Source organism: Pezoporus flaviventris, unplaced genomic scaffold (genome assembly GCF_033815535.1).
Source record: "Pezoporus flaviventris isolate CSIRO_AGI_PZ_B2104156 unplaced genomic scaffold, CSIRO_AGI_Pfla_v1 ptg000001l, whole genome shotgun sequence".
Classification (NCBI taxonomy): domain Eukaryota; kingdom Metazoa; phylum Chordata; class Aves; order Psittaciformes; family Psittacidae; genus Pezoporus; species Pezoporus flaviventris.
Window position 1 is genome coordinate 24,758,293 of NW_026892549.1, and position 27,010 is coordinate 24,785,302.

A 27,010-nucleotide genomic window follows, 5' to 3' on the forward strand; every position below is an offset into this window, starting at 1 on the left:
TGCCACAATTTGATGAGAGTATAAAGCCTAGCAAACACCTCTCCAGATGAGTTTGACCAGGACTGTCTGTTTTTCAAGGCATTAGTGATTCTTGAGGGCCAGGATATGAGACACACTGCGAAGAGCAGGACAGCCTGTGGGATGCTCTGGGTCCATCCCTGCTGGAGACCCTAAGTGACCCAGGTTCCCTGCAACACTTGTAGAAGCCAGGAGGGCTACTGCTCTGTGGAACTGTCCAGCTGCCTGCCATGACGTCTTTGAACATCAACATATCTGTCCACCATAGAAGCTGAGGAGTTACTGTGTGCCACTGCACATCACAGTTCCCCGTCCCCTTCATGGCTGTGCATAGCTTGTGCTCAAGGCTTGCTTTGGAGGAAACCAAAATGAATCACAGCCAGACCTGGAGGCAGAAAAAGGCAACTGCTTGTAATATTTGTTCAATGCATCTTATTGGGACCTTTATATATCTTGCAAAATAGGATGCTGGGTTTTTTTGGTTTGGGTTTTTTTTTTTTTGGAGGTAGTGGTGGTGTAATATTTATGAGAAATCCCTAACAATGTCATGAGCACTGAAGAAATACAGCCTATCTTTCACGCCAGAAAATTAAAGCTGCGATCAAGTGTTTTGTGTAAAAGCAAAAGAAACCTCAAACCCTGTATGTGAAAACCACATCTGCATTATTAGGGGAAGGCAGCATGGAGAAGAGTGCTTCGCAGAAAAGTAGCCGTTTCTGAGGGTTTCTTGATAAGAGAGAGAGAGAGAGATGTGGGGTACTGACAAGGGCTGTAAGAGTTTCACAGGAAAGGTTCAGGCTGAATCAGTCAATACCAACCACATACACCTCTACTTTTCTGTGATCATACAAGGTAAGTGCATTAAAGGAACACAAATGAAGAAAGTAACTACTTAACAACAACAACTCATAAGCTCTGTACAGTCTTGAGTTGTGTACAGAGCAACAGCCCCACGATGGGAAAACATTAATGCTTTTTATATTGGTAATCATCTGTAACATGAGCAATTAAGTACAGTACTAATGGACTATAGCCAAGAGCCTGGTACTAATATTAAAAACTGACAGAGATGAATAGGTTTGGAAGGAAAACTAGGCTGACAAAGACATTTTTATGAAGTGCTTGGGCCTATTTGGAATAACCCAATCAGAGGCAGGTTCAGACCAGCCATGCCTACAGTGACAATAATGCATTCATTGGCATTATACGACGCCTGCTATGCTTTAAATAAAAACACCCATTGCTTCTACTCAGCAACCTGCACTTTCCTTATTATACTCATTAATAAAACAAAAGTTGTCTAACTAATATACAAATAACACTTACTGAAACACTGGCAGGCTCGCCTTGTTTTAAAATGAAACCAGTTACTGGAAACACAAACCGTACTACATGAAAAATGAATCAGTTGATAACGCACACAAAATCTGTTTTTCTCTTTTACCAGGGAAACAAAGCAAACACCACACTGACTGAAGGACTCTGCCTACCTATAGCATAGCAGTAGCGACCACTACAACCCCTGCCAGAGAGAGTGGTGCAGAGAGGGGAGCAAAGCATTCCCCACAGCCTTTAAATCTGGCATTGTTCTAGCTTTTGCCTTCCTTGGTACCATGGATCTGCAGCAACATGCTGTTTTTTAAGGGGTTATAAGCACCTTTTGAGAAAAGCAACATTTCTTCATGGGATTTGCCAGACAGAGCGCCAATTCTGTCCTCATGATTTATTCTTCTTTTTTTCCTTCCTTTTTTTTGTTGCTTTTTTGTTTGTTTGTTTGTTGTTTTTTTTCCCTCCTTTTTGACCTTAGAAGTTGTATGCTAAACTTCACCTTGCAGAGGGGAACCTGGAGAGGGCAAGAAGGTGGGATGCAGTATCTGAATGGGACATATGTGCCTCAGCAGCCCAAGTATCTCACTGAAAGGTCCCTAACACCTAAGCAGCCTTGATATGTTAATGCTGGTGCAAACAGCTAGAAGCTTCTCTATCACCTTGGAAGACAGCTAGATAACACAACAGGGATGCCCTTGAGATCTAGTTGTAGAGATGAATGGCACACCTGAGGCAAACACCAAGAGGATCAGTGAAGTCAGGGTACTGCCTGTTCTGCCTCCAGTAAACAAGGAAAGGCCAGTGGGATTCAGAAAGGAAAAATCATAAGGTTTATTCAACATTTACTTCCCAGCTTAATTCAATTTCTAGTTTAGCTTTACAGCTCATCTTCAAGTTAGAAAATGCATGTCCTGAATCATGAACATGTATTCCTGCACTAAAGTTCTAGTTATAGATTAAAAGTCATCTAAGCACCTTGGCTTTACATTTACAGGTGCTGTAGTTAGAATAACCAGCTGAAACAAACCATGACAATTTCATTTACTTTTTTCCAAGTCTGAGGCTTAGTATAGCTTTCCTGTGGTGGAAAAAAGGAAGAGTCTAACACTAGAAATCTAGAGATTGGACCAGTCACTGAGGTTTATTTTGTATACTTGTCTTGGTTTTCAGACCTGATTTGGTAAAGCATACTTTAGGTAATCTCAGGGCTAACCCAGAAATCCTTCAAGACTTTTTCTCCAAATGCCATCTTTCCATAGCCTGCCAGAGAACTGGAAAATAGGTGCTGCCTCATATCAGACTTAACCTAGAACTACACAACAGACTGGCATCCAAGAACTCAGATTTGAGCTCTTTGGTGTGCTAAGACCCATTCAACCATAAACTAAAAGACTCTTTCCTCAGACTGGCTCAAGGCAAACAGAATTGCTTTTGGGTAACCTGGAAAGGCTTTTCTGTTTTGAAGGCATCATGAATCCGCTCAGGTTTTCTAGTGAACACAATGGGCTTTGTGGCACTTCATAGCACGCAACATACCCCTGAGTAACTGCTGAGTAAGTCACATGGACAAGTCTCTATGCATCAAAGAGGAGTGCAGTTGAAGGGTTTTGCATGTAAAAAAATAAACCACTATCATGAAAGCAGGAGAAAGAGACAGGGGTTTGTGGAGTATTTGTGAATGGCTCATTTATTTTTCCAAAACTACAAGAGATGTGCTCTCTCAGTGACTCTAGGATTTCAACAGAGAGCCCATCAATGTTTGCTCCCTCTCTGACCTAAGCCTGTAGAGACCTAACTCTCATGAATGCCTGAGTCTTCTCTGTCAAATAAACAGCATCCTACAAAGCACATCTGGTAAGGGAAGACCCAGACTGCCAGTTGGAAACCCATCAGCTGGCTTGGGTGCAAGAGGAAGCCCTGAGACTCTCATGGCTGTAATGATGGAGAGGAAGAGCCGAATATGCACAATCTGATGAGTCAATTAAAACAATCTATAACACTTTTCTGCAACACAAAGGCAGGGAAAAGCCCTGTCTGACATGTACAGCAACTCACTCAATTTGCTCTGCTGCTTGGCTTGATCTCCAGAAAGCTTCTAACTCTAACTTATTTGTGCACTCAAGCTCTTATGTTGGAGATATCTCCTGTAAGTGAGGGTGATCAACCTTCACCTCCATTAGCAAGGCAGAAGGCATTAAAAGAAGGTGAACAACTGCCCACTGAACTCAGCTCTGCTGTGCTGCCTTATGCACAGGCAAATGAAATCTCTTCCTGACCCCAGCAAAGTAACTTGTTTATGACCAACGAACAAAAGACTGGACTTTCCTTATCTGAGCCTTAAATTGGAGAGCTTTTATTAACATTTGCTTGCCTAAATTAAAAAAAAAAAAAAAGAAAGAAAAAAAAAGAAGGAAAAAAGGGAGGGGGAGAGCTGTTTCTAAACACCATACCAAACCAAAATAACATTCCAGCTCCAGTATTTTATTCAATGTGTGCTGGCTTCACAAGCCCTGGAAGTTATTATCTACATGGGAAGAATAAGAAATCAACAGTTCTGACCAGCAACAATGGCTGCAGAGAAAGAGCGCTTGGCAGCAGCTCGCAGGCAGGGAGGAGCGAAGGAATGCAATGAAGAAGAGGAATGCAATGCTCTGCATGACCTACAACATTAACAGCACCCTGCATTGTGGGCCACTCCATTATTTTGATCACAGCCACAACCTGCTTAATTGGTATTCCTCAAAAACGACGGAAGACAAGTGTTTGCATCAATTAGCTGTCGTTTCTTATTATTCCTTGAGTACGTTTTGCTCAATTTTTCAGCTTCTTTAACTGGAAAGCTGTTGTAAAAATTAAGATACGTTTTATTTATTTAGTTGCTGGAGACATACACTCTGGTTTAAATTACAATGGATTATCTGACTAAACAGTTGGGGGAATATTAACTATATCTTTAAGAAGCCTCACTCTCTCTCTCTCTAATTCTTTATAAAATGCTTTGAAGGCTCTCCAAATTAATTTTTTCATTATTAAACAAGCATTTCAGATTTGTTATCTTACCTTTCATAATGTCTGCGAGTACATGTAGCAGCACTTGTGCTTCCAGGGTTACCACCTAATTCATCATAAATATGTTTCCATTGTCGACGGGCTGTTATCTGTAAAAATGGCAATGGAAAATTTAATCTTGCATCTTCACAGATTCTACAGCGTTTGAGTTCACAACAACAAATGCATGTGTGACACTTTCAGAACAGCATGTACTACAAGCACTATAAACGTCCCTACAGAATATATAGAGTACACAGAGCTTTGGGTGTCTTTTTTTTTTTTTTTTTTGGCAAGTTAGCATGATGTCTATTTTCTTTCGCTCTAAAATGGAGTGTTCTGACTGATTCATTATCAAGTCACAAGCAATGCAGCCTCACAAAAGGGAATCTCAATCAATACAGGGTCATTAACCATCAGAAGTTATGCAGACAAATCCCATGGTGAATTATGAAAATGAACCTCAAACCATACTCAGCACAAATAATGATTACATAGTTATTTTAACTGAATTAGAGAAAATAAATCTGCTGCAAAACCCAAATCCACCACAGAATTCTGTAAATCCACAAAAGCATAGTCCGTAACTCTATATGTTACAAGCTGTTTATTTTTATCCATTTATGTCAGTAAAATATATAGATCAAATAATAATGAAAACATACTCCAATGTTATTATTTGAGCTATGTACTTTATTGGACCACGCTGATGAAAATAAACATCTCGTAACATATTGAGTTGCATACCATGGTTCTGGTTTTTCTGTACAGAAATTAGGATTATACAGAATAACAGATGGAAGACCTGGCAAAAGAATTGTTTCTGAATACCACTTCATTATTTTATATATTTCACTATATTTAAAACAGGAAGAAAAACAGGAATAAGACAAGCACAACAGATCACCCTCTTTTGCCTGCAGCTCATAAAGAAGGCCAGTGGAAAATTGTGGGGGCAATTTGGGGAGAATTTTGTAATTTTCTGTGGAATGCTGTGGATTTTAATATATTCAGCCCTGGAGGCTTCTTCTGAGTTACCCACAGAGCAGTCAATGGCGTTTACTGAGGAGCTAAAGGCAGCAATCAGGAGAAAACAAATATTACAACTTGCAATCTGAGGCCCGTAATTTTAATCTAAACAAGAGGAGATAGCTACCGTCATTAAATATTACAGGGTAAGAGGCATTTCTTTTTTGCTCAATATAAAAGGAAAACCCTTCCTTTGCAGAAATTATTCTCCAAAGCCCTAAGCATGGCTGGAGACTTATCATTTGATAATGTTATGATTTCTTCAAGTTTATTGTTTATACAGTTCTCCTTAGTAAACATCACCATCTCCAACTCACTATTAGCACCTTTACGCATTTTGCACCTATATATAAAAAAAAATGTATTTTATTTTAAACCTTATTTAAAGCAAAATGGATCGCATTACTGAATAACTGCACGCACTAATTTTATTTTCTGTCTTCTGTAAAACCAGCCCAAAGACAACAGGCACAGCAGAGGGACTGCAATTCAAGGATAAATACTGCACAAAGTAATTATTCACACACAAATCAAACAGTCATCTGAGGATCAGGTTAATTTTAAGTCTATTTTGTTTAAGTTCTTATGCAGTCTCTTCCTTAGACTACCCACACTTCTACCTGCTAAAAGTCTTGAAGAACTGGAGTCCTAATGAATGAAACATAAAGAACATCACCTTCTGAGAATATGAACAGACACATCTTCTGTAACCTGAAAGGTCAAAAAAAGCTGGACCAAGTAACCTGCTGTGGAGGAATGCTTGGATGTGAAGCTACTCCTGGTCCTGCCTCCCACACATATCGGGACAGGCAAAGGGCGGAGGCACGGGCAGATGGTCCTTCCCTTCATGTAGCTCAGATACCCTAAGGACTGCTGCAAGTGGGTTTATACTAAATCAAGTCTCTGGCAGCTTTGCAGACCAGGGGAAGAAAGATGCACAAAGCCAATTTGGGGTCTATGCTCTGGCACTCTGGCAAGCACAGCCTGGCTGGCTTGCAAGGCTGTGAGCCAAAACCTGATGCTCTGGCTAAGTACAGTGATGCTGTGCAGAAGCTATACATGAGAGCAAAGGATTAGTCAGCAAGAGGACTACCGCAAGTCCCCTTTTTAAACATCCCAATGTGACTAAGAAGCATGGTCTCTATTTTCAACAGTAAAATGTAAACCTCAGAGCCCAAGTCGCATGAACTATGAGCTGACTCAAGAGTCAATCCTCAAGCTGGAACATCAGTAAACACAATCAACTTTAACAGGAAAAGTGAAGCCCTTTGAGATCCTTGCATCATTTTTGGTGTTTCTTTCCTCTGTGCTGCCTAGAATAATAGCATTTTCACAAACATTTGCCCAGTTTTATCCAATTCTGCCTCTACAACAGACCAGAACTCCTTGGTAATAACCAGAGCTGTGCCCTCCCACATACAGACCCGAGTTTAAATTTGACGTTCCCTGAAATCATTGTTATTCTTAACTCAACAAAGCCTGGGGTTGAGTTTTCCTCTGCTCTGGAATGTTTTATTTTTTATGCTTAATAAATTTCAAAGGACTAAAGTAACTGGTAAATTACGTCCTTAAATAATCTGAGCAAAATGCTGCATTGTGGAAACTTCTCAGCTGTCATGCCGGGCAGTACTGCTCAAGCTGGATGCTCATGCTGGCCACATCCAAATTGAGGACTGCCTTCTTCTCTCATACAGGTCTGTCCCAGCCACTACAGTGATGAAGAACTTTCAGAAGACCCAGGAAATGGCAGTGTTTGGCAATGCTCTGCTTATGATTACTGGTCCTACCAAAAGTACCAGTCTTGGCTTTCTTACACAGTGGTTGTAACTGAAAGGGCTCATATGTGCTCCTTGCTAGTACTACATTTACGACAAGGCCACACGAGGAACAGAAAGGCAGGTAAGAAAAGGTATGAAAATGGTAATATATATTAGCTGTCCAGGCAGTGAATTTCCCATGAATATTCAGAAGCAAAGTGTTGGGTTTTTAAGGGCATAGAGCTGTAGTGGTGTAAGACAACTAAGATCTCGCAAAAGCTGTAACAAATGCCCTCACCATTTTCATTTCATACTTCCGATTAATTCATTTTTCTGATGTAAGCTGACCCGCTCCAGCAGAAAACATACAGAAGACAAAAAACCTTTGCTGCTTTAGTTCTCCAATTTGTTTTCCTTACTACCAGTATATACATCCCTTCAGTGCTTGCCACATTTCTGAAAGCACAGGCTCACACATTAATCACAGCAATTGCACAGGCCAGTCTCATCTCTGACAGCTTCCAATTCCGATGACAGCTTTAGTTTTGAAGTAGTCTTCTGTTTTCTAGACCCCCTCCAACCTATAGCTTCACTGTTCTAGAGCTGGGCCCGTTGAAAGCCAGGAACTTTGAAAATCTCCATGACATCTTTCCCAATCAACAGAATTTGGAGTTAAGCAAGAGACTGCTCTGCCCACGGATGTGACAGCAGATCTGATCTGGTTCCTACAGGCACAGTATTAGGCAGTGACTGGTACTCAAGAACAACCAAATTAAAGCAATGATCTTATCTATTAAAGGACTATTTACACATATGCTTCTAATGATGTCTTCTGCTTTGAGAAATCTTAAGTTCTTCTGTACTGCAATCCCAGCTCCCAGCTCCCTTCCTCATGAAAAGCTTCTTGCTTATTTCCTGCTGCAAATATAACGGGGGATTTTCTGGTCATGGTATCTGATGTTCACAACACTTCAAAACAGAGCTCTGGGTATTAGCTCTGTATGAAACAAACCCAGGTAGCTTTGCATTCCACCGATATATCAGTTTCTTTGGGCCTGCCCAGATGAAGGACTGTTGTATATGTCAATCATTAATTTTTAAAAACTAAAGCCCTTTATTGTTGCTTCCAGGAGCAGTAGCTAAACGGGATCCTACTGACCTTCCACAAAAAATTAAGCTGCTACACACAAAGGTTAAATTCCACCTAATTTTATTTTTAACCTTTATCTTTCTCAGGTATCTCCAGTTAGAGTCCACTCAGCACAGCAGCCTTGTGCAAACATGCCAAGGCACTCCTTTTGTCTTGGCTCTAAAGAAAATCACCACTTCATGACTTGCCAAGGACAGCTCTTTAGGTAAGTCCTGGAAGTTTCCCATCTATGAACCTTATACTCACTTGACTTAGGCTGACTGAGAAAATTCCAGATAATGGTTGTTAAATTCCACTGCAGCTGAGCCCCCTAGAATGTGACATTGTTTTGTATTTCATCCAGGGATTTGGGGACATTTTAAATCATTCATACCGTGAAGTTCTGCTATACAGTGCTTACCAATGCACTCTATTATTAGTAATGAAGATGCTGATTTCATATATCTTTTGTTTAAGAGAAACATGATCCCACCAATTCCAAAGAGGCAGATTCATCTGTTAAGGACTTAAACCAATTTGTACAGATTGCTGTTTTTATTAAGCCTGTATTATGTGCATAGGAGTGTGGTATTGCACAGTTACAGATGACAGCTAACTAAGAATTAGTAATCAAACAGATAATGGACAGATGAGAAATGACCTTTGCAAGTACTCCAACAGGAGAACCTTTAAATATGAGACACACAATAATGACTTGACACTATTAGATATCCTGTATGTATGTACCATATGTACAGGTAATACTCTCTGTCAAGCCTCACTGGATACATTCCAGCCCCTGATACATCATAATAAGGGCAAGTCAGGGAGATGGCTAAGAAAGGTGTTCCCTGCCTTTCAGATCCAGTCGCTGGCTGTTTTACTCACTTTCAGATCCTTAACCAACATGACTGAACTCAGAGGTCTTTCACCATTCTATAATCTGGGCAGAAGCTGGAAAACACCGTACATAATGTCTGCTCATTTCTCAAAGATGTTTTTGAAACTCCGTTGAAGCATCTATACATGGACAAGGAGGACAGGGCCAAGATGAAACTGAAAATGGGTTGACTATCATTGTTCTACCAAATACAAGGCTGTAAAGTTTGCAACTACTTTAATTGGGAAAGTTTCTACACTTACTAGTAAAGAAGTAGTCATCTGACCACTCTAAGATCCCATATGTGATTTTAACCAGTCTTTTGTTTCCTGTTCATAAAACAGCTGTCACACACTGAAGCCAAATATCTAACTTCAAATATTATTTTCTTTATAATACTTCCAAGAGAAAAGACTCGTTTCTACTTCAATGCCCAAACCAGAAACTTCTGAAGTTTTAAAACAAGTTAAAGATGATGAAGCTCTTCTAATGGACAAATCATTTGTTCAAGTCAGATGGAAGGGTCTATAGATAAACATATATTACTCAGAATAAGTTCAAGAAAGCCTTTGATCTGCATCATTAACAGATACCGGCACAGTGTGTCCGAGTGGTGGATTCTGATCATTACTAAATTACAGCACTCATTCAAAATTTCTATATCTAAGCAGACCTGCCTAAGGTTCTGGAAATGATACTGAGGTCCATGTCACCCCAGTCATCCATACTGAGGTCCATGGCACCCCAGTCATCCACTGTCTTGCTGAAAAATGGATCATGAATCAAACACAAAAGCCTCTTAGCAATGCTTGCCATGATAAAATATACAAAGAAACACAGCCTGGCAAACTCAATGAGTATCAACTGGTCATAAAATAATAAAACCCAGGGTGTGCATAGGTCAAAGTATTGCAACAGTTATTGGTTTAACATTCAAGGAATGTAAAGCAAAGGCAGATAAATATTGAGGACGAGATTGTTAACAGAAGACAATGAGGTCAGGAAACCTCATGCTTCACATACAATTCAAGTTACATCACAATGGTCCTCCCAACTTCAGCTCTTCTGCAGAGAGCACAGATGCCATTCACATCATAAAAACAGTATCAGGCCCACCACTTCAGCCAGTCGCAAACCAAAGCTGGGCTCCCAGATGTGTCAGAGGGTGTCAGATAAGCTTGCCTTGCCATTTACTGACCAGCAAGCAATTGCTTAGTTTCTTCTCTATGAAGAAATAAGCAGTGCTGGTACATTTCATCAGAGGTGACAAATGCCCCTAAACAATAGAGAATGTCTGTCACTGAGAAAAGGACAGGAGCTCTGAGGCAAGGGTGGATTGATGCTACTCTGGATGACATTCTCATATATGTGATCCTTTCCCTCTAATCCTCTCATGTTTCTGCTACCGGACCTGGCTCTCTGGCCTCGTATTCACAAACACACCACCCTGTTCCTGCTCTGCTGCAGGCACAGAGGTTCACCTTCTCCAGCATTTCTAAATACATCCCTCTCCCTCTCATTCTGGCACTAAAATTCAGCTCTCTCCAGAAGTCACCACTCTGGCATCCCTGCTTTTCTACTTGGTCCCTTCAAGCAGACCTGAAACATTGCTGTGAAAATCTCCCACCTGCCTATGCACTCTGAACACGCCACTCTCAATCTCCTTTCCAGCCTTCCCTTGCGCTCTGAATCAAATTCAAGATGTTAGCCCTCATTTTCAATGCACTTTGCAACTCACAGCAATTACTGTTGGCTCATAATTGCTGTAACAATCTACCTACGGTAGCTATTCATTCATATATACCTGTGAGCACACCTACACACACCCCTGTACATGAGCATGGTATGTGCTGATTAATGAAAGATAAAGGAACAATAAAAGCCAAATCAAGCATAGATTTTTGTTGAGAATGCTGGATTTTATGTTTCATGAAATTCCAGCCACACCCATGCTAATCAACCTGGGCTGCTGATTTATAGAACAATGTGTTTTATTGTACGGCAGGAAAACAGTGAGTTTTGTATTTTGGTTCAAATGACTTTCAGTTTCTTGATAGTGCATTTCTTCTTGTTATTTCTCTACAGCACAGATATGTCCTAGATTACTTCGTAAACAAAGCAAAAATAATTTCTTTCATCCAACTGCGGCAGGAACTGAACAACTTAATCTGATCATTGTGTGCAAAGAAAATATTTCCAATGACGACATCTTCCTATGTCAATTGTTTCTTATTACAGATGTCATCTTGATGTGCCATATTAATGCAGCTCTTTCTTCCCATTTCAAGATTTTAATCTAAGTTTGTTGCTCTAATATTTTATTGGTTAAAAATACATGCTGTAAAATCCATGGCAATCAAATTTTCTTGTGAACTAAAAATAAACTGCTCTTGTCAGATATGGTTAGCTGATAAAAAGTGTCAGAGACTTTTCTGAATTACTCTGATAACTTCCTGTTTATGGGGTACTTACCCTTGTCTAACAAAGATCTTTTACACTTGGAATAACAGAAGATACTGCAGCATACTATTCCTTAATGGACAATGCTAGTTACTTTTGAAAGCCTTTAATACATTTCCCATATTAGACATGAACAGATGTCAGGGATGCTGCCAAGTGAAATTTCTTTTATGCAATCTTGGCTTGTTGTACAATAATAGCCTTTTCTCAACATGGGAAAAAATTACAGACCCAACTAATTTCCTTGACAGGGAAGAGTTACATATGTTTTCCACTTGTAGTTTTTACGACAAGTTTACAATTTTGCCAAACCTGGAACTAATTGGGACTGCTTCCAAAAATGGTCCAATAAACCCACAATGTGTACAGCTAGCCTAAAATGCATCAAATGACTGTTTGCTTTCACATTTTCTTTTCTAACAGGGAAAAGTTAAGATTGCACAATTATTTCATTTAAGTTACTTAAACACTTACTGTTTCATATCCTCCCAGTTTTTGAGCAGCTTGAAACATAGTCCAAAGGTTAACTGTTAGAGGGACAATAAGTATTTAGATAAGCATTGCATTAACCAACATATTTCAAAGAAATGAAAATTAAACATTAAAAAAAAAAAAGAAAAATAGAGAAAAAAATCTCACAGCCCTTGAAAAAGCTTCTGTGAAACATTTTCCAAAGAGGTATTTACATAATCTGAAGAGTAAATATTAGCCCGTACTATATATAATTTTAATTACATATGAGAGAACACACTTAAAGATTCCTTAACAGGATTGGAAAAATACACTGAGACAAAAGTAATGGGCTCATTTGAGTTTGCTGATAAGAGGCATGGTGTAATGACTGTAGCATGTTTCCATAACTTTGATAATAAAAATTACTCACTGGGTAGAATGTTGCTTTTAATTATTTGTTTAATACTGATTTCCTCGGCAAGCAAGCATGAGCCACACACTGAATAACAGAGAAAGACTATTGATTAAACAACAATATCCAGTATTTACTGGAGCTCAGATAATGGCCTCCATAATCAATAAACAATAAGCTGTGTTCTAACAGGTCCTGCATGAATGAACCCAGAGGGAGCACAAATGAAAATTACCATAATAATTAAGGTATGAATGGTTGTGCCTTGCCCATGGTGGGGTCGGAAGAGCAAAGGCAGCTCAATTCAAAAGATGTGTTAACTCTCCTTACTTCCTAGAAGAATGTGTCCCCTCCGATGTGCTTTTCATCCTAGCTCACAATTGCAAGGGGCACTGCTTGCTGCTGGTGTCTTGTCTTTATTTTAATTGCTAGGAGAAAAACTAGTATCTTGTGCTCTATGAAATGTGTATGCACAACTTCACTAGCAGTGATTCCCCACAGATGCACTACAGATACTTCAGGCTAGGCTCAGCAGTAATGCTGCAGACCACAGAGGACAGGATCTCTTCCTTCACAGGGGGATTCTCCTGTGTGTACATACTGCCTCTTCCCACTAACCTATTTATACTGGCAATGTTTGCACAAGTCTTGCTGGACAAATAAAAAGCCCTGTCCTGCAAACATTTCTATTTCTCTCAGAATACTTTCTCTTGGCATTTAAGTATTTGCTGGATCAGGCCCCTAATTTATAATGAATGTCAGGCAACTTCCAGTGTTTTTCAGTGAAATATTAGCAGAGAGCCCTACCCCTGGTGGAGCATTTTAGAAATAATACTTCAGCTTGTCTTTCAAGCCTACCCTGTCCCCATTCTTGCAGAAGTGCAGAATAAAATGGGGCAGAAGAGGAGAAATCCTCTCTTCAACACAAAATATTCTGAAAGCCTCACTGAACCTTGTACTGTTTCAAAGCTATCAAGAGCTTTGCTTAGGCCTTGATTTAATCTGAATCAATGCATAATGCAACAACACTGTTCATAGTACATTAATTTTACTTCCATTTCAAGCAGCCAGTTTTCAGACAAACACTGTAATCATTCGGAGTTATTTAAGTTTATAATGGCTGCTGGAGGCCTGTTGCAATCAGTGCCAATTGCTATTAGGTATGTAAATTGTTATGTAAAACATACAGGTTTGACATTCTTCATCAAAATAACACATGGTTTTAATCTGGGAGATAAATTAGAGTAAATAATATTTCAATCCATGAAGTTTTCCCTTTAAGGAAATAAAGGAAATATAGATCATTCAATCTACAGATAAGGAGCAAAAATACCCCCATTTACAGCTTTTGTTGGAAACTCTGAAAGATCTGCACTGCACTGAAATATTTATGTAAAATTTAGTTGCAACTGTATCTTCTCCACCTACAATTGCTTTACAGATTGTGTCACTACAAACTGTGCATGCCAAAGCAATCCTAAACACTGCATTCTGTATTAAACAGATACAGTCTGGTTTTATTTTCTCTGAAGTCAGTAATTTATTAACTATAAACACATTTTGGGGCTTAAAAATATGATCCCTTTTGTGCCTTTTTTGACCACCTTTAAATGTCTTCCTTTAATATTTGTCCCTTCATAAAGAACATCTGGGCACAATAAAGATACGTCATATTATTAACTCAGAAGAAAGGCATTACAGACGCTGCAGATTTACAAAACAGAAAACTAGAGAGTTTTCAACATGCCTATTTCTAGTCATAATCAGCGGATTTAAACCTATAAATATCTGGCAGCAACTACCCCAAGAAGGAAGAAATGAAAATCTAGGCATAAGAGTGAAATGCCTGGACTGGAAAATGTGTAGATATAAACATGGTCCCCCCATCCATAAGGCTTTAAATTAGGCTTTGTGTGCAAATGCTTTCTCCAGAGAAGCCAAATACCGTTCTAAAATGTCAACAAGAAAGTGAGAAAAAAAGATACTTACTCTGCTTAAAACCTAAATAGGGTATTCGTTCAATTGGTGTTTTTCTTTCTTTCATATATTTATAAAGAGCCACAAGGAAAGCCTGCTCATCAGCTCTGCATTCTTCACCTATGGCAATCTTTGATTTATCCTCACTTGAGCCTTTTTTACAGTTGCTGTTGTTACTCTTGGGTTTGGGCAAAGCTGATTTAGCCTCATATTTTACCTGGGAAAAGAAAAGATGTCATATCAGATCTGGGTAACCTTTAATTTTCACTTAAGGAATAAATATCCTCTCTAGCAGAATGGTTTGTTGAAAAAAAATGAAGGCCAAACCACGCAACTGTGTTTGAGGGGAAACAAAGGAAGCTATTTATAGAGCTAAATGTCTTATTCTGAATCTTAGTCACAACATTTTTAAATAGCCACATCTTTAAATCATTATAACCCATTGGTAATGATCTCCAGATCTGCATTTTTATGACTATACATTGCTATGTCAGACAGCTCCCATCTCTCACATACACTTGCCATTAGCAAGTCTAATAATAACCTTCGTTCCAGGACTGACACTGAGCATTGTCAACTCCCATAGACAACCCTCGGAGCTGAGGGTGCTCAGTCCCTTCCAGGAACGCTCAGCAGCCGTTCTGGAACGACACATTTTTCCCTCCTTTGGCCCATCAAAATAGAAGCAAACCTTGGCAGTCCCTACCCAGGCAGAGCTCTCAGCACACACAAGTGGAGGTTCTGCTGTAGCACAGACTTAAGTCAAGTGGGTTTGAGCATCTGCTTAAATTTAAGCACAGCCCTAAGTATTTAGCAGATGGAACAGGCTGATAGCTGAAGCCTTTACTGGTAGACACCAGCAGCCCCAGTGCACTCAAGTCCCAGAGCTTCAGGTCTCCCACTGGCCTCCCCAGCAGATGAATGCCAGTCAGGAAGTCAACAAATTGGAACCACTTTACCTCATCAGTATTCGAACATGGGGGAAACTATCCAGCAAGACTGGCTTAATCCTGCAATCCTCCTGAAGATAATTCTCTCATTGAATCAAGCAAATTACAACTCAAGCATTCCCATAATTTACGCATACAACAACAATAAAAAAGAGCAGAATTTTGCAAACTGTATTTAAAAGATGTCCATGACTGAGACTAGATGCATTTCCAGTGAAATATTGGAAGTCCTCTAATACAAAGTAGTGGAGATGGTTACATGTGTTTTCATTTGCACTGTTCCTTCAATGCTTTTGAGTGCTGCAAAGAGCCTTCTGGCAGCTCCATACCCCATCCAAGACATGTCCTTTGTACTCCCAAACGGAGCAGGGAGACTGGACGAGCCAGTATTTGGTATTTTAGGAGGACAGCATTCGAAAGCAGAGTATCTTGCTGAACAAGACAGGAGCTCTTGGTCAAGTAAACCATTGACTCTGCTTCACTCTTATCACTTCTAAACCAAGTTGGGAACCTGTTGGTATTTTGGAAGTAATGCTATGAAGAGCATTACACGGGTGCTTGTAAGCAAACAACATTTAATTGCAAAGACTGTGATGTGCTTATTTTTTCTCAATAAAGCTACTGTGTGTTTCAGGCTCAGTGAAAGCAAAATTTTTTCTACTCCTCCATAGTATTAACTTTGCAGAAAGCACTGACTTAAGGTTAGCTGCCTCCATAGTTTTCCACAAATGTTAGACAAAGCAACACCAACTACCAAGCAAAGGAGACAAGTGGCCAAAATCTTCCAAGGTAGTCAATGCTGCTAAAAAATCTTGCTGTTAAGACAGACACGGCAGGGTACAGGCTCGCACCTCCCAGGCAATGCAGCAGGGACTGGGAAGTGGTCTTCCTGCAGGATTTTTTTTCATCACTTACTGCTAAAGTATGTCTGCTCTACTGCTTGATATTCTCTGGTTGTATGGTTCAAAGAGATATTGTCTTCCTATGGCATAAGACACCATGTTCTGCCTTTTAGTAACAGGTATCTTTGTTGATTAAACTTCTGTAAAGATCCTGGGTTTCATCCAAAACTCAATGGAGCTAATGGATTTTTTTTCCTATTAACTTTGGATTTCCTCATCTACTTTTCAGTTCAGAAAATCCCTTGACTTTTTTACTTTGGCTCCTCACAAAATTATTTAACAGGTTCCCCTTATAAAGTTTAGATTACACTGTCACAGTTTTCATTCCTATACCGAAGACTGGTTTAGCACTCCCAACATGAACCCATGATTTAAATAAATGTAAGGGTTTTAATTTGAGCTGCAAATTTGTTGCAAACTAAAACTCAGAACAAATTCACTGGAAATAATTTTTCAGTTTTGTCACCCACTTGCTAGGTAAAGCCAATCAATCAATCAATAAATCAGTAATTTAAATGTGTTTTCTTTTCCAAACCGGACAATTCAGAACTGTCTGCAAGACATGCTAGGCACGAATGCTAAATGAAATCAGAGCTCATTGCTGTGCAAGTAAACTAATGGTAAGGGATGTTACTTCCAAGGAGACAAAAGGAAACAAAGAAGTAAAATTAAAAAAGTCACCAAGAGCGAGAATACACCATGTTACACACAACCTCCTTCACTCAAGTGTAAAGAGAAGTGAGGTCAAATTGCCTGTGGAATTCAAAGGGTGCCAAAATGCAATGGATTGACTCCAAGCAGTGTCAGGTTCAACAAAGCTTTGAGGAAGGCTGCAATGCCTCCACTCGCTTGGCGCTCAAGGCCCAAGCCTCACTCTGGAACTTCCCCACTGGCGATATCAATGAATGCAATGACCGATGATTAACGAGAACGAAAAGGGCTAAATGACATTCTGGGTAACACTGGTGTAAATCCAGCATAAAAGTACCAAAGCCAGTAACAGCAACGCCAGATCCTGTTCAACATCTTTGTCAGTGACATGGACAAGTGGGGATTGGGTGTGCTCTCGGCAAGTTTGCCGACAACACTAAGATGTGTCTCAGTTGATACGCTGGAGGGAAGGAATGCCATCCAGAGGGACCCTGACACGCTTGTGAGGTGGGCTGATGCCAACCTTATGAAGTTTAACTGTACCAAGTGCAAGCTCCTACACCTGGGTTGGAGTAATCCCAGGCACAGCTACAGGTTGGGCAGAGAAGAGATTCAGAGCAGCCCTGCAGAGAAGGACTTGGGGGTGTTGGTCAATGAGAAAATAAACATGAGCCAGCAGTGTGCACTCGCATCCCAGAAAGCCAACCGTATCCTGGGCTGCATCAAAAGGAGTGTGACCACCAGGTCGAAGGAGGTGATCCTGCCCCTCTACTCTGCTCTCGTGAGACCTCACCTGGAGTATTGTGTGCAGTTCTGGGGTCCTCAACATAAAAAGGACATGGAACTGTTGGAACAAGTCCAGAGGAGGGCCATGAGGATGATCAGGGGACTGGAGCACCTCCTGCATGAAGACAGGCTGAGAAAGTTGGGGCTGTTCAGCCTGGAGAAGAGAAGGCTGCGTGGAGACCTCATAGCAGCCTTCCAGTATCTGAAGGGGGCCTGCGAGGATGCCAGAGAGGGATTCTTCATCATGGACTGTAGCAATAGGACAAGGGGCAATGGGTTTAAACTTAAACAGGGGAAGTTCAGGTTAGATGTAAGGAGGAAGTTCTTTACTGTGGGGGTGGTGAGGCACTGGAATGAGTTGCCCAAAGAAATGCTAAATGCTCCATCTCTGGCAATGTTCAAGGCCAGGCTGGACAGAGCCTTGGGCAATATGGTCTAGTGTGAGGCATCTCTGTCCACGGCAGGGGGAGTGGAACTGGATGACCTTAAGGTGCTTTCCAACCCAAACCATTCTATGATTCTACGATTTGCACCAGGCATCACAAAATGCCCTTCTCTTTCAGAACACAATTTTGAATCTTCTTAGAGGGCAAAAATCTGAAGGAAGGTCCTGAATGCAGAGTTTTGCTTGGCTGTGCTCTATTTTCTTTCCTGCTCAGGAAGTCTGAACGACTCCATTATAAAGGCAGAATTCAATTTCTACAGAAGGAATTAAAGCTCTTTTACTGTAGCCTCCGTGGAACACCTCCAACATGAAACTGAGGACTAAGGCCCTGACAGGCAACCTAGTGCCACAGCATGGATATGCCGCGGTGCACTGATACAGGTACTGGGAACATCTGACCACCTCCTACTGTGTGTTCCATCAGGGTTATGATCCTCGATCAAACGGCCTGTGAACACTCATGAGTACACCCATGTGTCTGTCTTCTGGCAGAGATCACACACAAGACAGACCACCACAAACTTGCATTTTAAAGTTCCAATCAGATAATGGCTGAGGTACTCGGAATACCTCTCCAGGTCTGAGACCATGTCAGGCCACCTGTGGCCACAGGAAAAGCATATCCTGGCCACTTTCAAACAAATTTCCCAGATCTGTCTGTAAAAATGAAGCAAAAGATTTCGTTCAGCATTTGCACCAGGATATGTAATAAGTAGATTAATTTGGGGGACAATTTCCATGTTTAACACGTAAATCCTTTCAGCTCCTCAAAACAGTCAGATCACCCAGTTTTAAAAAGTCTTACAGTGCATTTCTGCACACTTGGGGAACACTGTTTGGGAGCACGAAGCAGGTATGACAAGGCTCATGCTGAAACCTGAAAATCCCAAAAGCCTGTCCAGCACTGATGACACGTGAAGCATGAAAGCCTTCAGAGTCCTGGGAGCGTTTAGACAGTAGAGCTTCATACATGCCTCTCCAGGGGAGCTGATCCTGCCTCAGTAGATGGCTGCATATTCTTGTGATTTTTACATTCCCAGTCTGGCAGGGATCTCCCCTGGGATCTTCCCCAGGAGGCATTAAAATGGATGCAGTGACCAGCAAGAACATAAAAAGCAGTAAGTGGTACAAGACAGATCCACTTTCCCTGGCAGCACCTGCATATCCAGAACCACATTGTCTGTCCCGCTATCACTCTATTTTTAACAAGCCACCTACATTGGAATTTACTCATAGCTGTTCCTACTCAACCATTCTTCTGTGTCAGGTAAGCATGCCTAATGAGAATGAAGTTGTAAAAAGATATAAAGCTTTCTAGTCATTGGCAGCTGAGAACATGAAATCCAGCAAGTCATTACAGTCATGTTGCTTGCATTAGTCTTGACAGGCTCAAACCCACAGTCTTCAGAGTGCTCTTTTTTGCATTTTCTGACCCAAACTGTACAGCCACTGCACCTCCATCAGAGCCGTTGCCCTGCCACATGAGAAATGACGCTGTTGTCAGACACTGGCTGTCAATATCCAAGGATGAAAGCAGCACAAATTCTTATCAAAAGGGATTTTATCTGGAACAGGAATACAGCCAGGACCACTGCCAAATGCTTCAGCATCTGACACAAGTGGATTTGACCATTTACACTAGCAGTGTTCAAACATGCTCTCCACAGACCTACTGTCAGCACAAGTCAGTGGAGAAAAACTGATGGTGAAGTCCAACATGATGACTCAATATCCCAGCAGTTCCCAACAGTAAGAAGACAGTAGGTGAGTCTCCATTCCCTTCCCTTTCCCAAATGCACTTCTTCTTCCACAGAAATCAACAGGCAGGTTTTGTATGAAGTGCAGTGCGTCTGTTGTAGATGTTTTATGATTCACTGTCCTCCCCTTATTAAGTATATCCAAAGGCCTGAGACACAGATTGATGTGAAGAACCACAGTGAAGTCAGTGTGACTACATGCAAGGACATTATATCATGAACATGTCTATTATTTATAATGAAATTAAGCTGGCCAAGATAATTAATGCTATTAATATCTGCACAATGATGAGCACAGTATGACTAGATAAATAGGTGGAATTACTTCTAATCTGAAATATCCTCCCATTTGACTTGCAGTGTGAACCCAAATATAAACAGAATGGATAAACAATTTGGTAGGAAGTGTTACTGTTGTTTTTAATTATCTAATACCTATATATCAGGTGCAGAATAGGCAGAACTACTTGTGCTACAGTCTGGGGTGCTTTGACAACACAGTCCAGGCTGCAGCTTGCTGGTAGTATTTTAACATGAAAAACCGCTTGGGGGAAAGACAAATTGAGGCAAATTGAGACATTTTCACACCACAGATTTTGCATGTTCTTCCACAGAGCAAAAACATTCAGGCAAACTCTATAGTATCTGGCAGAACCCTGCAACTCAACACACCAGGCTCCATAGCCTTTTACCATGCCTGTTTAATATGATAGTACAGACTCCAACTGAGCACAATAGGGCACAAAAAGAAGAGAAACAGTGACTTAAGGGCACAGCTTCATCATGAACTTCAGCCTCTTTCATCGTCATCAACAGAAGGCACAATTTTAACTGAACTCCTAGAGAGGAGGAGGAGGTGGAATTTAATTTGCCTTCCTATGAGAAACGGAGAGCAGAACACTTCCACTTGACCTCTTTAACCTACTAATCTCCCAGGACATTCACTGCGTACAACAATACCAAGGCAAATGGATCTATAGATCCACTGTATTTCCTTAAGAGATGGTCACAACAATGGAGGCATTTTTCAGATACATATCTATCTAATTTATTGAAACAATGGATTTGGGAGGAGTTTACCTAAAAATTCAGCCTATGCAAACCTATTCAGCTGTTTAGCTCAAAAGTATCACACTGACAAAGTTCTGCCTCAGATAAAAATCTGTAAGTATTGCCCTAACTAATTTTCCATCTTTGCATCTTAGAGTTTCAAATTAAATCATCTTGAAAGGAGCCATTTGTGCTGCTGATTTTTTTTAAAAGAGGAAACCAAATTCCTATTTAAAGCCACTTAGACAACATAGAAAATAGGATGTAAATTACACTACAGAAACTCCATTTTAAAATATTTTAAGGAAAAGATACAAACCCATAAATATCTGAATGATTAAGCCTATAAACACAAATCAATGATCCAATTTTTACTTTCAACACGGGCTAAGCACTGCAGCACATACAGAAGACTCTGTAAAAGCATGCACTATTCAACAAACCCTGGAACACACAGCTCACTAAGTATTAAAGAAATGGCTAAAATTTTTTTTTTAAAGCTTTTGTACTGAATTCCTTTATCTTTTTTTTTTTCCTAATCTAATTTAAAAAGGTTGAGATCGTAACATCAGAGTAATGTCATTTGTGTGTGCTTCTTAGAAACCATTACTGAAGTGGCTCTTGTTTCACAGCCTGTTTATCGTCAAATTTATATTTAGAAGTACATTGTAAGAGCGTGAGCTGCTCCCAGGTTTATTTTTAATTCAAAGATACTGTCACAAACTATGTTTGTGTGTCACAGAATGTGAAAACTAACACTAGATGCCAAGAAAGCTTAAGCACTACCAGTTACCAACAAGCTGATAGCAGTAGGTTGTTAGGTGATTATAGCTGCTGGTTACTTTGAACACAGACATGATTTAAAGTAAAGAATAAAACTACTGAAAAAAAATTACATTTATCCCCCGAAGAAAATAAGTTACATTCTAAATTTGAAACAGCATGCTGGGAAACAAAGGCAGGGCTGTACCTAAAAAAGAAGAGTGTGCTGAAAAGAGCATTATTAAGTGATTTACCTTGGCAACAGCTTTGCTTTCAGAATTATTGTTGGAATCCTTAATGCCATTTAATGAATCTCTTCTCTGTGGGCAAGGCTTCTTTTTGCGTGGTCTGCCTTTAAGATTTGGTGCTGAAAATTAATGGAGAACAATTTGAGCACATTGTCTTATACTAGATTTTAAACAGCTGAAAGCACAATAAATAATTCCACTACAATCATCACAGAAATGTACACATCTGTCTACAGTAAATACTTATTACAAGATTCCTGTCCTCCATGAGTTACATCTTGACACACTATATGTTCCTATAGAATATACCTCAAGGCTAATCTATTCAACTCTCACACAGCTAATTAATATAAAGTCAAACACTGGTCTCCGAAGGAATCAGATAAAAAGCACAAATATTTCTCCATGGTACAAAAAAGAATAACCCAGAATATTAATAGATAACTTTGCATTAATCAGCCTTCTGCTTTTATTATTTCTTATCTTCAAATAATAGTACTAACTAAAATTTCCAACTTTGGGAAACATCTGGTTTTGTAAATGTTCTGAAATGTTGAAATTCCTTACAGCTCCAAGAAATGTTTATATATCCTGTCATTCTTGTCAAAGTTCTAAAAAAAGTAAAAAAAAAAAAAAATTTTAAAATTACCCTTGAGTCCTGAAATGGATCAAAAAAGCCCCTTAACAACAGTTCTGGAAGTTGACAAGTACTGAAATAAGTGATTGATTGTTTCATAAGGGTTACATACCACACATATAAATTAACATGAATCACTTTCAGCTTTGTCCAATTCTTAAGATAAAACAGTTCTGAAATAACACAGTGACTAAATCCTAACAGCTCTGAGCCATACATAGAATGGGATATGGATCATCATCAAAAATATCAGACTCATCCTTCCATAGTGATATTACAATATAAATTATGTTCACATGTAGAAATAACAGATGAAGCAGATGTTTGCTCATTATTACGTGTCCTGCCTGCTTTCAGATTTAAAAATCAGCCTCAGACTACTATAGCAACATTTAAAATGATAAACAATCATTAACTAATGACTGTACCGAAGAACATAATTTACTTTAAACCTTTAATTTCTAGGTAACCATTGTTTTCATTACTTAAAGGGATGATTAGAACAATGTCAGAAATCTAAACACCACAAACCTCTTGAGTGCCTTCTAATTGTTTCTAATCTTACATTTGTCACACAGTAAGTCAGTGGTTTCACGACATTTTACATTTTAATTAGTTTGCAAACACAATAAAGGGTGCTAATTTGATCTTATAGTTTGAGTAACAGTGTCATATTTGGTCTGTTCAGAGGAAAAGCCATGGCTTTAAAACCAAAAGAGATGTCCTTTTTCTTCCCCCAGCACTGGCACACGGTAAAAAAATTAAATATATATATATATATATGCATGTGCATATGTGTGTAAGTCCATAATTGTGTCTATATAAAAATATGTTTATCTCCCTACAGAAATATCTCCATCTCCAGTGAAGCACATTCTGCTTATTGAAAAGTACGGCAGAAAGCAATTCTTAAATTGTCATCTGAGGCTAACATGCAAAATCAAACAAAGAGAGAAAGAAATTATTACCCATTCCAGTCGACAAACATCTGCCTGATTTATATCTGTACTCATGAATGCTATAGCATGTGACTGCACACTACGTCGCTGGAAGTCTTGACTTGGTGTGGATGTCAGTCTTACACAAAATGAACACTAAGAGTATTTGCTCTGTGCTTACAAATCCCCTCCCCCAGCTGCTCCATTACTCATATAAACAGAGATGAGCGACTCGGCGGGAGCGTGGGATGAACTCAGAGGACTCCAGTGCCGGCTGCCAGACTGCCAGCCCCAGCCACGCCACCCTCCTGTATTTATAAACCCGGTTCATCCCTCTGTCTTTGATGTCTTCCTGATGCCTACTTTGTTTTCCACATGACCTGGAAGGGATGGACAGATCCCAAACCATGGTTAGCCCCAGCAGTCACACCTTCCTTAAAAATAAGAAAACAGCAATGTTCACTCCGTTTATTACTCTCTGGCACACACATTAAAACATTAACCTTTGAATGAACGGATCCCCCAGCCCAGTCCAATCAGTGGCTGGAGGGGGATGTGGTTCAGCTAGGATCAAATATACTTGCATGTGAATTACTTTTTCTTTCTTCTTAATAAATAAACTAGTTCAAGGCTTAATGTTTTCCAAACATACTTGTTATCCTGAGTTTTGGCACTGTACTCTGTAGTTTGTATCATACGATAAAGCACTCCTAGTATTTTGCTAAAAGCTTTAAAAGCAAGAAGGCATTTGTTTCTAAATTCCAGGTATATTGAGCTTGCATATCAACACTGTTTGAATTGGAGGGTTCCAAGGCAGAACTGGCACAAACCCACTATGAAATGGGGTATTTGTATTCTCCCCGTGCCTCAGGAGCTGCAGCAGGGAAGGTCTGCCTGCAGCACACACGAAGACCATCCTACACATCCCACAGTAAATCACTTTAAGCCATTCCAGATCAGACACATAATTAACAAGAAAGTAGCAACAGGAATTAATACCAGAAGAGAAGGTCCTTCTCTCTAGTATCTACTCCATAAATCATTTGAAGAAAAGAAAACATTTGAAATAGTTCCAGTCACACTTGAAACAAAGCCATTAATATCGGCTTCCTAAATCATTATGAATAAATGCATTATTCAAAGATTATTTGTATTTCAGCTATATCCATTTCATGCTCTTGAAATAGGAAATATGACTAGGACAGAAGAAATAATTTACACGTCACATACTTGTTTTAATTTTTTTCAGGTTTTGTTTCATTTATGACATACTCATGAGCGCACTGTAGATTTCTTGAATTCGTTATTCATAATTATTTTAAAGTAATTTAAACATGTTGTGGCTTAGTCCCAGACTGTTTTCCTGATGATACCGGATGTTCAGTATGTACTGGACAGCTAAGTGAATACCACATGTTTTCCTCGGCTTTCTGGTAGAGAAGAACTTCTGGCATGACTACCTGAGAGTATGTGAAACAATTTCATTTCTTCACATGTTTGGGCATATGGCTTTCAAATTCATTTTCTGAAAGCATTTGTGGCAGTGAGACCTGATAACTTGTACATTCCCAGAAGGTGTGAACATAAGCAAAGCAAATTAAAGTAAAAATGGGACAAATGCATATAGGAAAAAGTTTGCATTCATTTGCCACCTCTTTAGTCTAAATGCCTGAAACAGCAGTATTAGAGATATGATGTAGTACCAGTTTAAATACTTTCTTTCCTGTGCATTTGACAAGATGTTTGCTTTTGCGAATTTGTGTGGCTTTTCCCCCTTCCCTTCTTTTTCTTTGCTTCCTGACGTACCTGAAAGAGGAAAATAAGCTACTAAAATGTCTACTGGGACATTTGGTTGCTTGACTGGTTGCTGGGAACTTTTTTTGCCTCTACTTTGGTGTGGTTCAAAGGACTGATATTAACACAGCATAGGTGCTCCGTATGCTTGAGGTTTGGGATGCAAACCAGAACACCCCCGTGCCTGCAATCAGCAGGTGACAATGCTCTCAGAGAGCAGAGCTGCTGATGCTCAAGGAAGGCAGGGAAAGAAGGGCTGTCAACAGAGACATACATCTGGTACAATACAAATGGCCTAAATCTCCAAGTTCAGGCTTCCAGAAGCAAAAGGATGTTCATCCACTTGAAACCCACACAACCCTGTGCTTTGCTGACTCAAGGAGCCTCTTCTCCAGATTACAGCTCATCCCAAGTTCGCTAGTCATCACAAAGGGCAAGTTCATTTGGAAAATGGCAACAACACACAAAAAATTATCTTCCCTGCAAAATCTGTAGGTGCAATAGCTATAGAGCCCAGCAGGGAAAGCCACTTTACCTGCCAACCTGGCAAACATTTCACGTATGACCAAGTAAAACACAGCCTGCTGCAAAACGTTCACAGCACAAGCTAGATCCCCTGTTTGGAAAGGTGGAGGAGCACAAGGGCACACTTCCCACCTTGAGCTGGTTATCTTTCTCGTATATATCCTCGTTGTGCCGGCTACCTTTAAGTTCAAAGGGACAATTTCAGCACTTCTTGGATGCCAGTTCTATATCAGAGTGTTGATTCCTTGTTTCTCTGAGCAGCAGATCCAGCTGGCGGCATTTAAACCAACCTGCCCCTCAGAGCCCACCAACCTGGCTGTCTCTGCCATGCAACCACCACTGTTTGCAATGCTGCCCAGCACGGCAGAGGATGCTGAGGCTGTAACACAGGTTTCACAAGGAATCAAGCAAGAATCCAAGATGAACAAAGATCTAATGCAAGCACAAGCATCTGTAACCATAAAGATCAAAAGGTGTGATTACTAACTAATACGCATGTGGTGTGGACTTCGTTGTTCAGCTGACTACTACTTGGTGGCAAAAGTCTTGTGCTCCCTATTAGGGAAAGCATGTGAAATGAGTATGTCATGAGTATCATGAACAGTTACACAAGCCATGACGACAACCGTATCTTAACAACTCTTTCCATTGTGGAATATATCTTATTGCCATCTTGGTTGTAAATTCTCAAGGAAAAGAAAATTATTTATAGGAATACATCCAGAGACAAGAATGTTTTCTTCCCCTCCGTGTTTGAAAGGGCCCCTCGGTGTTGTCTGGAAATAGGTACTCATTGAAAATCACACAGAGATTGATGCTTGCCATTCAACATAAGGGATGAGTATTTCTCAGAAGACCATGAAATGTTAACTCATGACTGAGTGGGACACGAGGAAACTGGGGAGAAAAAAACTGGGAACAGCTTGTGACCCTGCCAGTGAAGTGAGAGAGGAAGATGGGGAGCCAGAGAGGGGAGAGGCAGGAGATGTGCCCCCAGCCCGCTCCTCCTGTGCCACATAGTGGGAGAGGCCACAGTCAGCCACCCGACTTGTGCCAGTCTCCAGTGTGCGATG

At 40.1% G+C, this 27,010-nt stretch overlaps 1 protein-coding gene across 5 annotated transcripts in view; it reads right to left on the reverse strand.

The window, feature by feature from the left end:
• ARID5B (AT-rich interaction domain 5B) overlaps window positions 1-27,010 on the reverse strand; it is a 121,954-nt gene that overhangs the window by 14,955 nt on the left and 79,989 nt on the right. For 4 of the 5 annotated variants that reach the window (XM_061448753.1, XM_061448763.1, XM_061448741.1 and 1 more), the window contains 4 exons: window positions 22,050-22,162; window positions 14,505-14,709; window positions 12,125-12,177; window positions 4,408-4,505 (listed from right to left, as the gene is read on the reverse strand). In XM_061448753.1, the coding sequence (XP_061304737.1) occupies window positions 4,408-4,505; window positions 12,125-12,177; window positions 14,505-14,709; window positions 22,050-22,162 (469 nt within the window). Of the gene's footprint in view, window positions 1-4,407; window positions 4,506-12,124; window positions 12,178-14,504; window positions 14,710-22,049; window positions 22,163-23,648; window positions 24,137-27,010 lie in introns of those variants that run through there. The other variant, XM_061448781.1, reaches the window with a different exon arrangement.